The 14,037-nt window shown below is 37.2% G+C and overlaps 1 protein-coding gene across 1 annotated transcript in view; it reads right to left on the bottom strand.

Moving 5' to 3' along the window:
* Positions 1-1,544: 1,544 nt before the first annotated feature.
* LOC127625174 (connector enhancer of kinase suppressor of ras 2-like) overlaps positions 1,545-14,037 on the bottom strand; it is a 59,251-nt gene continuing 46,758 nt past the window's right edge. The window contains exons 14-23 of the mRNA XM_052100278.1: positions 13,945-13,996; positions 13,351-13,526; positions 13,150-13,223; positions 11,765-11,836; positions 11,419-11,486; positions 9,287-9,381; positions 7,234-7,606; positions 7,040-7,165; positions 2,684-2,883; positions 1,545-2,494 (exon numbers count right to left, since the gene is read on the bottom strand). Of these exons, the coding sequence (XP_051956238.1) occupies positions 2,444-2,494; positions 2,684-2,883; positions 7,040-7,165; positions 7,234-7,606; positions 9,287-9,381; positions 11,419-11,486; positions 11,765-11,836; positions 13,150-13,223; positions 13,351-13,526; positions 13,945-13,996 (1,287 nt within the window). The 3' untranslated portion in view covers positions 1,545-2,443. The remainder of the gene's footprint in view (positions 2,495-2,683; positions 2,884-7,039; positions 7,166-7,233; positions 7,607-9,286; positions 9,382-11,418; positions 11,487-11,764; positions 11,837-13,149; positions 13,224-13,350; positions 13,527-13,944; positions 13,997-14,037) is intronic.

The raw sequence follows: 14,037 nt of genomic DNA, 5'->3' as shown, positions 1-14,037 counted from the left end.
TAATATTGCATTGTGTGAGGAACAGGGTGAATAGTAAGTGTTTATGAACTGGGGATCTGCTGTTTTACTCGTGATTTGTGTGAAAGGGGATAAAAGGAATTGTTGTAGAGGCTCTAGTGTTCATTTCAGGAAATTGCTGTGTTATGTACAACAGGCCACATAAAATTAATTTAGCAAAAATGTAGTTATTGTAAAATTATTCTTTAACCAGGTTGCGAATGTCACTGGGGGAGAAATATGAGTCGTCTGAGACAGTAAAAAGGCGACTAACAAACCAATCAAATTGAACAACATCCTCTCTCACACAATCTCCCCTCTTGATTTCATTCAACTAGAAAAAAAGTAACTTTTTACTTTTTTATTTTTGGGCTAGATATTTGGACTTTTAATTGAGTAAAAATGTTTACTTAGTATGTATACTTTCACTTAAGTATAATTTCTGAGTACATTTTACACCCCTGCTTTGGAGTACCAATAACATGGTACATAAAGATGGTAGTCATTCAGTATCATATGGTTTTTACATAGTACGCCAAGGTGTGACATGCAGGTATTGACATGGACATATTCATCAATTTCAGGTATAAATATAGTACTATATCCAAAAAACCATGGTAGTACCATGGTACTTTTTGTAAAATATTTGTTAGTGGTTGATATTTACACGTGGTCCTTTCATTGCAAAACATTAGGGACCAATAATGGTCTTCTTTTTTTTTTTTATCCAGGGAAAGACTCCATTAAAAATAAATCACATTGCACTCAGACTCTAATTTATGGTACATTTTTGTTAGTGATTGACATTTACAAGTAGTATTTTTACTATAGATATTTACAAGTGATATTTTCATGTGGTCCTTTAATTGGGGGCAATAAGGGACCAATAATAATCTTTTTTTTCTTCTTTTTATCCAGGGGAAGACTAAATAAAATGTTGTGAAAAAAACTCAGACTCAATCCAAGCTTTTTAATTGCCAGCTGAACAAGACTAGATTCCTTATTTAGCACATTTGTGGGCATGTGCATTGTCTGTGCGATGTACAGTGCCAGAGCACAAGTGAGATCTAACGAATCACTGAATAAATGTAGGTCAAGAACAGCTTAGCTGTCATCATCCACATCTGTACATTAAGTACTGTTGTTCATCTGAAATAGCTTTAGGAATACTGAATATCAGACAGCTACAGATCAGAATATTGTGCAGTGATTCAAGATGCTACATAAATTTCTTCTAGAATATTAGATGCCTTTTGCTTTCACTTTAAAATCTTTTATATTATGTATTCTCATAAAATTCCATCAAATGGAATTGTGTCCTGTTTTACCAAATTAAATTAATAAAACATAAAAAATATATAGTTTTTATTTTGTTTAAGATTACTCCAATTTTATGGAATGTTGTTATGAAATTGTGTACATCTTAAAATAAGTTTATAAGTCATACTCATGATAAGATAGAATTATTTAGATATTTTAAAAGAATGTCAAAACATCACACAATTTATTGATAAAATTACTTTTTGAAGATACTAGAACACTGGTGCTTTCACATGAAAGTTTCAATTTGTTAAAGATCTTTTGGGAACACATTAAAAGGGTTTTACACTTCCAGTTATCTTAAGATAACAGAATTCAGCATACAAAACAATGTGCAAACATATCAATAAATATCATGCTTACAAAAATAGAAAGTGTTTAACTAATTAATTATTTTAGTTCAATATTATAGCAAGTACCTTGCTGCTCAACATAGAATTTTTCAAGAACTAGGGTGCAAACGGTCAGAATATTACAACATACATTATATACAACAAACCTATGATTTCAACATGCACCCACACACAGACACACAATCTGTCCTTCTCTCTGTCATAGTAACATTTACCATTGAAAAATGTTAGTTTCAATGAAGTTGAATTTAACACTCTCAGTTAAGACCATTAAAACATACATCACATACAGGAAATCTATTAACCAGACAATGGCCATGCAAATTATATAATAACAAAATAATGTCTAGATCAGTAGTTCTAATCTTTCCCTGTATTTTTTTTTTAAGTCATGAGACACTACATAGGCTAGAGTTCTTTAGAGTTCATTGGAAGTGCAGTTAATTGGCCCAGATGGAGGGCAAATTCAAGTCAGTAAGTCATTATTACAAACACAAATGTTTCAGCAGTTCAAAAAAGAATCTGTATGTATAAAATAATGCCAATATTAGCATGTGCAAGAACATAAATATAAGAGAGGGAAAATACAACAGACAGAAGTAAAGTGAGTGCAACCGGAGGAAAATCATGAATGTTGGAGCAAAAGAGAGAGAAGTATCCTTTATGAAAGAAGTGAAAGTTTGGTAAAAAGAGTTGTGTAACAGTTAATCTTTTTAGCAGATATGACTGAAAAAGCTGGTGCTGTGCTCTGCTGTGTTCTTTTGTAACTCTGGCTACACATCGCGATGAATGATCTTTGTCTCTGCCTCTTGAAGTGGGATGTCCTGTCAAAACATAACATGATGATTAATGATGTGTATTTAATTATGCAGCACGTCTATGATCATAAGACATCAATGACGCATCTCATCCACCCACACAAAGACAAGTTATTTGGTGTTCTATTTGTGTTTCCAACAACAACAACAACAAAAATGCTGGAAGAAATGAAAAGAAATACTTGAAAACTGCACCTTGAATGAGCTTTGTAGGATCCGCAGGCGGTGCAGTTTCTCATTCAATAATGGATCATTGCAGCGACGGACGAATGATCGCTTGTACTCTAAACGAGAAGAGGACCTGTGCTCATTGACTGGTGATAGACTAGTCCTCTCCAGAGCCCTGTACAAATCTACCAATGAGTCAGCCTGGTGCCTGCGCTCCAGCTCTGGACCTGTAGAGGGCATTGAAAAGTTATAAACAATGACACTGATTTGAAATCTGTGATTATCAAATACTATACAACTCAACAGACAAGAAATTAATCTGTCAACAGAGGAAACTAATCTGAACATAATCACGTCTTTTGAAAAATCCTTGCGGTATGAGAAAGTTTTAATTGATGTGAGAGCCTTAATGTCTATTTTTTTTTTTTTTTTTCATACGATGAAAGTAAATGGTGACTACCATTCTATCTAACATCTCCTTTTTTTTGTTCCACATGCCACTGAATGAAAGTCATGCCAGTTTGGAACAAAATGAGGATTAGTAAATTATGACAAAATGTGAAAATTTTTAATTGATCAAGATAAAAATGTTAAAAGCTGTAGAATACTGAATATTATGCAATTCCTCTAGCTGATCTCATTTCTTCAAACCATACTGAACCTGTCATAGGATAAAATTAGCAGGCACTGTACACTGATGTAATTACAGCATTAATGACCAGTAATAATATGCTTATGTATTGACCCCATTAGCTGTTTGCATGAAGGAGATAGCTTTAACTATACACTGGCAAGACTAACAGGAATCCCAAGCTGGAAGGAAGAAAGAAAGGAGGAAGACAGCGAGAGAGAATGGCCCTGAAGCCATATTCATCTTACTATATCCATGAGATGACATTTACATGGACTGAAGGGACTCCTTCTTGTGTGCTTTGGGTTAGTTTCTGAGAATTGGTAAATGTGTGTGTGTGTGTGGGGGGGGGAACAAAAAGGAGGGACGGAACAGGATCGACAGGGTAGAGAGCTGTCACAATAGATTATAAGGACTGCACCTAATATGAGACTGCTGAAGGTCTTAAGGGAGATGAGTATTCTGCAGAGATTTCCAACTACAGTGCATCTCAATCAACCAGAAACACATTCATCATTTGAGGCCACAATACAAACAGCTGGAGCGTTGAAGGAAAACACAGCATCCTCTCAGAGACATTTTGCAAAAATTAAATTCACTCATGATACCAACTGAAGCATAATACAATGGTGAACATACATAGATTTTGCCAGTTGGCTAACAAGCTGTCAAGCCATACTAAAAACTACATAAGCACAGGATGGTGATTCTCATTGTCATTCATTAGCTTCTGAAAGTTAGCCCCTGCAGGTAGATGCCATAGCTATTCTGCTAAAAAATGCATCTTTCTCATAGGCCTCAAAAGTTCAGTGTCAAATGTGCACTCGGTAACTTTTTGTTCATGTCATCTTGGGCTTACAATGCACCTAGTGGTGTGGATGCAGCATTATTAAAAATCAATAGTTTTCAGTTACAGATGCCACTGTAAAAATTCATTATTCATAATCAGCCATGATGAAATTAATCCAAAAGTGAAACTGTCCAATAAGAAGCCAGTTACTGAGATTAAGCGAGTAGTATTCAGATGGTCATGTGATTCTAAAATCCCCATGCAGAATAAAACAGCTTTTATAAGGTTACTGATATGACTAGAGTCCTCATCTCATGTGTGTGGTCATGATTTTATGCAATGTTTCACAGTTACAATTAATTTCTTTAAGAGTAAAACATTTTTAATGTGGGGAAAATACTGAGTGCACCTTTAAGGAAACAACTTTGAAACTATAGCTAACCAAGCTACAAGCTAGTCATATCTTAAAGTAGGTAAACAACGGTCAAGCTACTCTTTACAAAAAGTAGTTAGCCACACTACAAGCTACTTACAAGTAATTGCTAGATTTTTTTTTTTAAATAGATTATGTTATTTAGATTTAGATTAGATCTATAGATTATAGATTATGCAATCAGAGCAGACAGACATCTGGCACAAAAACAATGAACATATCATTTAGGGTGACATTAAACAATTAGAGAGGTGACATTAGATTGAACAAATATACAACATACATTTATACTAAATATAATATTTATACATTTAACAATGTTTACTAAATAAAACACTAAACATATATAAATTCTTACAAAATATAACTAATAAAACAAGCAAACAGCCTATTTTACATAGCTACGTCGAAAACATGGTGATAAACACGAGAGTGCGTTTTCTTGGCTGAATTGCTGCATATGTGTGCAGTAATGTGTAAAAAATGAGTTACACTGGTGCTTGTTAGAAAAAGTAGTTTGCTACTGGAAAATCTATGCTATTTTGAAAACAGCTGAGCTACTGTCAAGCTACTGAAAATGTAGTTAAGTTAGTAGCATGCTAACTTAAGTTAGTTACTCCTCAGCACTGCAAAAGTATCTGTCTATTCTGGCCAAATAAACATTTTGCAAGCAACAAATACAGTAAATAACAAATATTTCTTTATTTTAAAGATAATGTAATGGATTTCTATTTTCCCCTGTCTGCTGCCTTAAGGCGGGGGCACACTGTACAATTTATAATAGTCCTTTACGATTGTTGCTTGTCAGACTGTATGATCTGAATGCATTGATATCGCCATGGAGCACTGTGCGACATTATGTCAGACTGCACAATATACATTGTAGCCTACTGTGGTCCCAATCGATCAGTGAACGTGACTCACGTTACGGGAGTGTTGCGGAATAGAAACGAAATGGCGAAATTTGCCCACCACGGAAGAGCATATTTTTTCTCTCTCAGAAAGTCGGGACATCAGCATTTCCATTGCTCCAATACAACATTGATTTTGTGAAATAGGCCTATAAAAGACAGCTTGATCACAAATACAGAAAATTACAGATGGCGAGAATAAATGTGAGTGTGGGAGGTAGCCTAATAATGAGCTGCCACAAGCAAATATTCATTGTGGAAATAAAAAGACGAAAAATTACAAACTTATCCGTTCACATTGGAGGAAACAAAAAAGGTGGGTTACAGTTCGTCTTTCTCCTCTTTTAGATTAGTAACCTATAGGCCATGCAAAATTTTGAAAATTCATAAAAGCTGATAATATATCACGCTATCAAATTCCCTATGGATGATGCACAAAAATGACGTAGATTTCTATAATTGTATCGAACTGTATTTGCTGATTTGGATTAAAACGTCCCATAAATACTTCCCAGTATAAATTGTTCAATCTTTCTATTTTATTGTATTTATTTATTTATAAATAAAATCAGAGTGGTGTGATTCTTAACTAAAGACGTTTACAGATGTTTAAAATAAATTTATTAAAATTAAAATAGTAATTATAATAACTTTGTAAAGAAAATGCATGATAAATGTAAAGAAAAATAATGAGAAAATGCAATCATTTATTTATTTTTGTTTTGTAAGCTATTTATTTCATTCAGAGAATAATGCTTTCATATTGCTGACATGTTACACTTTTCTCCAAGTATTTTCTCATTTATTTATTAAAACATTTTATATAAAATGAAAAGAAGAAAAAGCATTGAAAGTGCTTGAGTAGAGTGATAACTGGGCACAAATGTTGCGATGGTGCAAACGCAGGGGAGGTTTCTTTCGGGTGCGAGAGAGGAGCAGCATATCTCATCCTGTCGTAATAGCAGTCACACTGTACAGCTACAATGCTAAATTTCAGACACTGCCAGTACTTCGTCGGAGGCTGGAGATCATCGCAAATGCTATTAATCGGCCGTCTGTGAACATGTCACACTGAACGTTGTAAGAGAGAGAAATCCTTTAGGATTCCCGAAATTTGTCTCAGACAGCAGAATCGTGGCCAAAATCGTACAGTGTGCACCCGCTTTTAGATGTCACAGTTCGGGATTGAAGCTAGTGAAGGGTTTGGGACAGCGCATGTTCTTGTGGTGGCATCAGCCAATCAGTGCTGACATGACATAATTTTCCTGCTGCAGTCACATGACAAATGTTTCTGGAACTAAGTGCCCATTAGCAAAGATGGCCGAGTACTTCTGGGGCAGCATGCACCAGCTGAGCAACTGCCATTGAGATGAATGGATAGTCCTCTTCAGTATTTATATAACTCCTTGAAAATGATTACTTTGAAATTATTAGCACATGCACAAATTAATTAAAAACATATATAAAATGATAAAAAATATTATGAAAAAAAAAACAAAAACATGCAATTCTATATGGACTTAACTTGCCTTTATCCACACTTTTGCCAACTTGTCCACAAACTTGCCGTTGCCTTCATATGAAACTCTACCCTCTTATGCATTATCAGTGCACTAACCTGTGTCTCTGGCATGAGCCCATCCCAGTTGGTAGCGCTGGGCATCTCCGTGTTCAGCTGCACTGGTGGCAGCCAGGATGGCATGAAGACCACTATCACGGGGCAAGGTAAAGCTGCGATGCTTGCTTCCTCCTCCAAGTCCCCGCCTCCTCCTCCTCCTCCTCCTCCTCCTCTTCCTACTCCTTCTCCTCCTCCTCCAGCTGTTATGGGCTTCTGGCTGGGTTGGGTGGGTGTGGAGGGAGGGACATAGTGTTCTGGTGGCAGCCCGTGCTGGGCAGGGAGAGTGGCCTGGCGCCGGAGCTCTACAGGCACAGCTCGATTGGAATCAATGAACACAGCATCGTCCAGTGGCAGTGTCTGCAGGAAATGGAGGCCAGAGCTGGTGAGGGGCGTCTCAATGAGGTCTTGCCACGAACGGCGTTGACTGGCAGACCTACGGCCCGGAGAGCTGGCACTGCTCACACTGCCCCCTTGTGTCTCAGAGTGGAATGCCTCCTGGGCAGAACGAGACTGGATGGTCTCTGTGGAGGAGGGGCGGATATGTTTGGACTCCTGGAATGGACTGGCCTGTAATATAAGTATAGGACCACATGTTATGCCCTGTTTACACAAAGGAAATGTATTGCTGGAAGTCAGTGTACTGTTGGCCACTAGTAGGCATTCCTACTGCTGAATGTACTAACTTTTTGGTGGGTTATGCAACTGGCGATAAATAACTGACCACTGAAATATGATCACAAATGACAAGCAATCAGTTAAGCAATCAGTTCTTGCAATGTAAGAGAAAATGTAAACTCAGTTGATATTGACCGGCTGACAGTAGATTATTCCACTTATCACACAGCTTCTTAAAAAACAATATAATTAAATTGACATGAAATATTGTTTTGAGTCCAAACAATGTCATTATGTGAGACGTAAGAGATAGCAGAGTCTCCAGAAACCATTTGTTTGTGTTAAAATTCTGCAAGGTATTTATACTGCAATCTGACTGCTCTATATCCTGCTTATTACTACATAAGTACTCACTAAATAAATAAATGGATATGAAATATTTATTTGAAGTTATTTTATAAGCATTCTTTATTTTTCTTTATTTTTTTCTCCCCAATTTGGAATGCCCAATTCCCAAAGCACTCTAAGACCTCGTGGTGGCATAGTGACCCACCCCAATCCGGATGGTGGAGGACAAATCTCAGTCGTCTCTGCGTCTGAGTCCGTCAATCCTTGCATCTTATCACATGGCTTGTTGAGCGTGTTACTGCAGAGACATAGTATGCGTGGAGGCTTCATGCTATTCTCCATGGCAACCATGCACAACTCACCATGCACCCCACCGAGAGCAAGAGCCACACATTATAGCGACCACGAGGAGGTTACCCCATGTGACTCTACTTTCCCCAGCAACCCGGCCAATTTGGTTGCTTTGGAGACCTGGCTGGAGTCACTCAGCATGCCCTGGATTTGAACTCACGACTCCAGGGGTGGTAGCCAGCGTCAATACTCGCTGAGCTACCCAGGCCCCCACTAGCTTACTTGATATTGAATTATTGTGGCAGATGAGTAGAGCATTGATTAGACTATACAAAAAGTGGCTGAGCTATTGTGAGGCTTGTTGAGGTGCACTGAATGCCCCTGCTAACGTGGCTCGAAAAAACAATTACATATTTCAAGCTGGAATTGCTCAGGAGGCATGATTAATTGGGTTATTTTTTACATTATTAATTGCACTAAATTAATGCTTTACATCGACAGGCCTAATGATTGTCAGTGCATTCCTGAAAAATCCTGACACGGTTCTCCACACATATTTTTTTTTAAATGATATTCCTGCATGTGGACACAGAGACAAATAATATAAAACAGTGAAATCGCTCACAGTTACATACAATTTTTCTCCATCTTCCCTAAGCTTTACTATAGTATCTCACAGGAGACTGATGATGGGTGCTCTTATGTTTTCACCCCAAATGTTAGACGTTGCATTGTGTCGCTGCTCATTCGCATGAGGTAAACTTTGCTTAACTTTGTCTCATTGCTGAACACGCCTACATCGCAACAGTCGCTGTCACTCAGTTTATTGGAAATCATCAACTCTCATTAAAAACGAATGGCTATGGTTGCTTTGTTGCAGCAGATCAGTGTACTGTATGTGTGAATGGCCCTTTTGATCTCTTTAGTAATTTTGCAATCAAGGAACCCAATTACAAAGAGAGACAGATAGGCAAAATGACAGATAAGACTTACAGAGGTAGCATGAGGATAAGTGTCATAGGGAGGTGGAGGGCTATCCTGTTTAGACATGTGATCAGCATCCTCATGGTCACTTTCGCTCCAGTAGTCTGAGGAAAAGACAGCAAATATGCATTTAACAGATGACGAGTCCAAGAATTCTGAAATTTGAAGGCCGCACACAAAATCAATTTGATGCTAGTGTGACGTGTAACCATAATGTGACCTCTTACTGTACTGAAGTAATTTTTTTGATTCTTGCTTACCAGCTTAATATGTATAGACAGCTATGTATATGTAAGCAATTTGTAGGTTGAATTCCCCGAATTGTAAACACTGTGGCTCTGTGGTTTGTTTGAGCATCCTGACCAGCCCAAAACAGCAACACTGACTCTACCATTGGTGTCTTTTTAGGCAGAACTATCTCATTGTCCAACCAATAACAGACAGAGGAGTATTCAGGAAACTTGTTTGAAACAATTATTATTTTTGCAGTGACACTGTTGACATTTCAGCTTTAAAGAGTCACACAAAAATAAAAAAGTCTGTCATCATATACTGACCATAATCTTGTTCCAAACCCATATGACTTTCTTCTGTGGAACACAAAATGAGATTTTAGGCAGAATGTTAGCCTCAGTCAACATTTACTTTCATAGTATGGAAAATGGAGCTGAATAGTGACTGAAACATTCTGCCTAACATCTAAATGGCACTTATATAGCGCCTTTCTTAACCTTAGAAGTTACCAAAGCGCTTTACACTGTGTCCCACTCACCCATTCACACACACATTCACTCTCACATTCACACACCATGCAAGGTGCTAGCCTGCCATTGGGAGATACTTGGGGTTCAGTGTCTTGCCCAAGGATACTTCGGCATGTTGGTGTGGTGTGGGCCGGGAATCGAACCGCCAACCCTGCGATTAGCAGCCGACAAACTGTACCACCTGAGTCACAGCTGCCCCTTTTACTTTTACTCATCTACTTTTATATTACATGGAAGAAGGAAAGTCATACAAGTTTGGAACAACATGAGGGTGAATAACTGAATAAGTGACAGAATTTTTGGGTGAACTATACAGATAAAATTACATGGCGAAAGCTGATCGGTTCTGTCAACTTGTTATCAGTTAGCGAATTGGCTCTCTCACATGTGATGTGTTAAGCCAATCGGCTTGCATGATGACAGCTGATAGGGCCTTTGTCATATAATCAGTTAGTCAATCAGCTTTCATACTCTCTCATAGTCTAACATTTCAATTGTTCAGTTTTGCAGATAAGCTGGTTTCATTGCAATGCTTGCACAGTATGGTCAGCTTTGGCCATGACACATATAAGGTTTTTTTTTTTTAACAAGGTAAGCCTTCGCCATCTTAGGTCATTAGTTTAAATGTATCCACACATAGCAAGGCTAAGTCACAAGTTAAATAAAGTGGCCATGCTGGCTCAGGCACACAGAGATTTATGTCAGTAGCGTTATGCCATTCTTCCAAGCTGGCCCAGCCACATGTAGCTAGCTAGTACACACTTAGTGTGCATGGCCCTTCAGAGCAGCAGCAGTACACAAGCCTTCAAGGTAGATCTCCATTGCTGTGGGGTTTGTGTTTTGTGTTATGCATTTGTGCAGATTCCCATCTTTGTAGTGGAATTGTATACATGTCTAATTAAGCAGCAGCATGTCCTACATGCTCGATGCAGCATGTCTTACATGCTCGATGCAGCATGTCTTACATGCTCGATGCAGCATGTCTTGTGTTTGTCTAATTGAACAGCAACAGCAGCATGTCCACTTTTTAACACAGTATGTCTATGTATGTTCTAGTAGTAGCACGTTTCCATACTTGTTCTGCAGAAGTAGAAAATCTAGTTTGCCAAGACAAAATCCTACAATTTTGTCATACCCATATTAACATGCTAAATCATTCCGACAGTTGCCATGACTGAAATTCTATTAATTTATACAATTTATTGCATGTTCTTGTCACAAGAACACTTTCAATTTGAACGGCCAACACACGCATCTAACATGTTTTACTTCATATACATATCTTTATAGGACTCGCCAGACCAGACCAGACCACACAACATCAGAGTGTGAGAATAACTGATCAGACAGGCTTAGCCAAGCATGAAGGCATCTCACCATGATCCTGTCGAATCCTCTTCTGCTCCGAGTGAGCTGTTGCCGCCATGTTCATTCGGCTGAGCCACCTGCAAGCATACATAGAAAAACAGCAGTTACCTGGGAAGCTCTTAAGACTACTGTAATGCCACATAAATTTGAAAGCGCCATTTGGGATGTTGCTGAAATTAGAACATTTGATTGGCACAGGTAACATTAAATGAGATTCAGGAGCATTGTGCTTGTATAATTTTTGAAGTACTGATAATGCTTGAGATTACACTATGAATCATGTTTTAATGGCAATTAAATAAAGGCATGTTTACATTTTTATAAAACATCATTAACATTTTTATTTTTGTCTTACCTATTCATATCATCCACGTTGTCTGCAGCAAAGTAGAAGCTCTTTATTTTAGGATGGCAAGCCTTAAAAGCACTGAAAACAAACAAAAGATGCAAACTGTGTCAAAATATGGTAACCTTGCATCTCTAAGCTACAAAAAAGGCAAACAAACCTTTGTAAATGGATTTCTAAATATTAGACTCAAAGTATTTTTTGCTGCTTGTTCAGTATAATTAATTAGAAGTAGCTAAGGCAACACCATTTTTAACTAGATACACAGAAATCCAGATAAATGGCTAATTTCCGTGAGAGTGCTAATTCTAGGCGCAATTTTCGTGCCAACACAAAGTGCAAATGGGCATTGGTGGTAGTGTTTGCGCTGTCTGTGGGTGTATATGCGCAAATTGTGGGTGTATTGTATGATAATGCTATTTTTCCGAGAAATAGGTCACTGCGCCAAGACGTTTAAATACCATGTCTGTTTTCAGCACAACGTCTAAATTCAGTTCCTACATTTGCAGTTTGGAGATTCCACCAGTAGGTGGTAATGAAGTTCAAGCCCAAACTCTGAAAATATTGTGGAACATTAAATTAAGTCCCTTACAATCACAGTCGTAGCCATTTTATGAAACTCTCTATAGGTCATGGTGTATTTTTCAATTATCAATATTGTTATGTTTATATTTACAATTGTATTTATTATCTAATGTGTATTGGTATGTTATTACCTGTTGTAAAATGTGCCAGTGAAAAAAGTTGTAGAGGATAAAAGGTTTGGATTTGATGTGATTTGTTTCTTATTTTGATTATACTTTGGTTTATACTAATTCATTGCATACAGTCCATTTACACTACCTACTTCTTATGAATGTGCTGTCTTTTTTATATCGCTGGTGCTTGACAGGAAATAAAATATATAATAAGATGCAGACAGTTCAATACCGGAGAAGAACCTCTGAATGAAATAGCACTTAACCCAGCCCATTAGCATGTTGCACAAGCGATTTAACCAAACCCACTTGTGCCTAGACTTAGCTCATGCTTGCATAAAAATAACAAAACTTAATGGCCATTCGCACTAACTTTGCAATTATGACTTATGGAATAGTGCTGTACTAACACTAGCACTCTTAAAATAGGGCCCAAAGACACACAGAAATATTGGAAATTCAATCAAGCATTTGTTTAAATCATCCACCCATATAGTGTATTTAATCAAGATAAGTTTCCATTTTTATTGTATCTACCATAGTAAGAACAAATAAAATAATTTAAATATATATAACAAGATTAGAAAATATCCACAATTATTTAAATAGTTGACATTTTTTTATTTAACATTAAATTGCATGGAAACATTATATTCAATAATTTAATTGGACAAATAGTTTTTTGAGTGTACTCACAACTTTTTGCGACATTCATTGGCTTGATCAATGTTGAACTCAGGCAGGCTGACAAAACCCTCTGCCTTCTCATCCTGAGAAAGAACAGTGGATTGGAAAACTGAGAAAGACTGATGTATTATGGGTAGGCAGGGTGTAAGCAACCAAATGGACCATTCTGTTTAAAGTGCTGCATACAGAAGAATGACCTCATTCCCTCACCTCTTCATTGGTGTACCAGTATAAGCAGGCATCTTTCAGCACAACCCAGTACTTCTTCCATTTCTGGGAGAAATAGCTTTTTGCATCCTTCTTCTTCCAAAGCCAGCCTTCACAATCACCATGGCCCAGGTCCCTGCAGGAGATCCGCCGCTTGCTGATGGAGGGCAGGGACCCAGCTGAAAAAAGAGAGAGAGAGAAAGAACCAGAGATGTCAGCATGGGTATTATAAATGAAAGGATAGGGGCAATAATAGCATCAAATCAGTGAAGAATGTTTTATTTACAGCCATATAATGACTGAAATGTCTGACATATTTTTTATTCTGTGCACAATTATAGTGGGGTCCAATGGAGACCACTTGTGAAAATGCTTCTATTTTGCATTCTTTTCTAATTAAATCCAAAGATTCTTAGTGAAATGCTGAATGAAATGTTTAATAAAAAAATTTGTATTTGGTATGTCAGCTGTTTAACAGTTTAAAAAAAAATAACTGTGAAGCACTTAAATGCACATAATTACCACGTCGAAGGAAAAACTTGTTATATAATCTTTATAAAAATGTTTTCTAGCAATATTTAATAGTTAACATCTCACCTCTTAACTTAACTTTCTTTGACCGGGAGTGCATTGATGATCGATCAAATGTCTGAAAGAGAATAAATAAATAATACATTTATTTGATTATTA

The sequence above is a fragment of the Xyrauchen texanus genome, chromosome 31, assembly GCF_025860055.1.
Source record: "Xyrauchen texanus isolate HMW12.3.18 chromosome 31, RBS_HiC_50CHRs, whole genome shotgun sequence".
Classification (NCBI taxonomy): Eukaryota; Metazoa; Chordata; class Actinopteri; order Cypriniformes; family Catostomidae; genus Xyrauchen; species Xyrauchen texanus.
The sequence above is the reverse complement of the archived record's forward strand: the minus strand, read 5'-3'. Positions and strand labels throughout refer to the sequence as shown.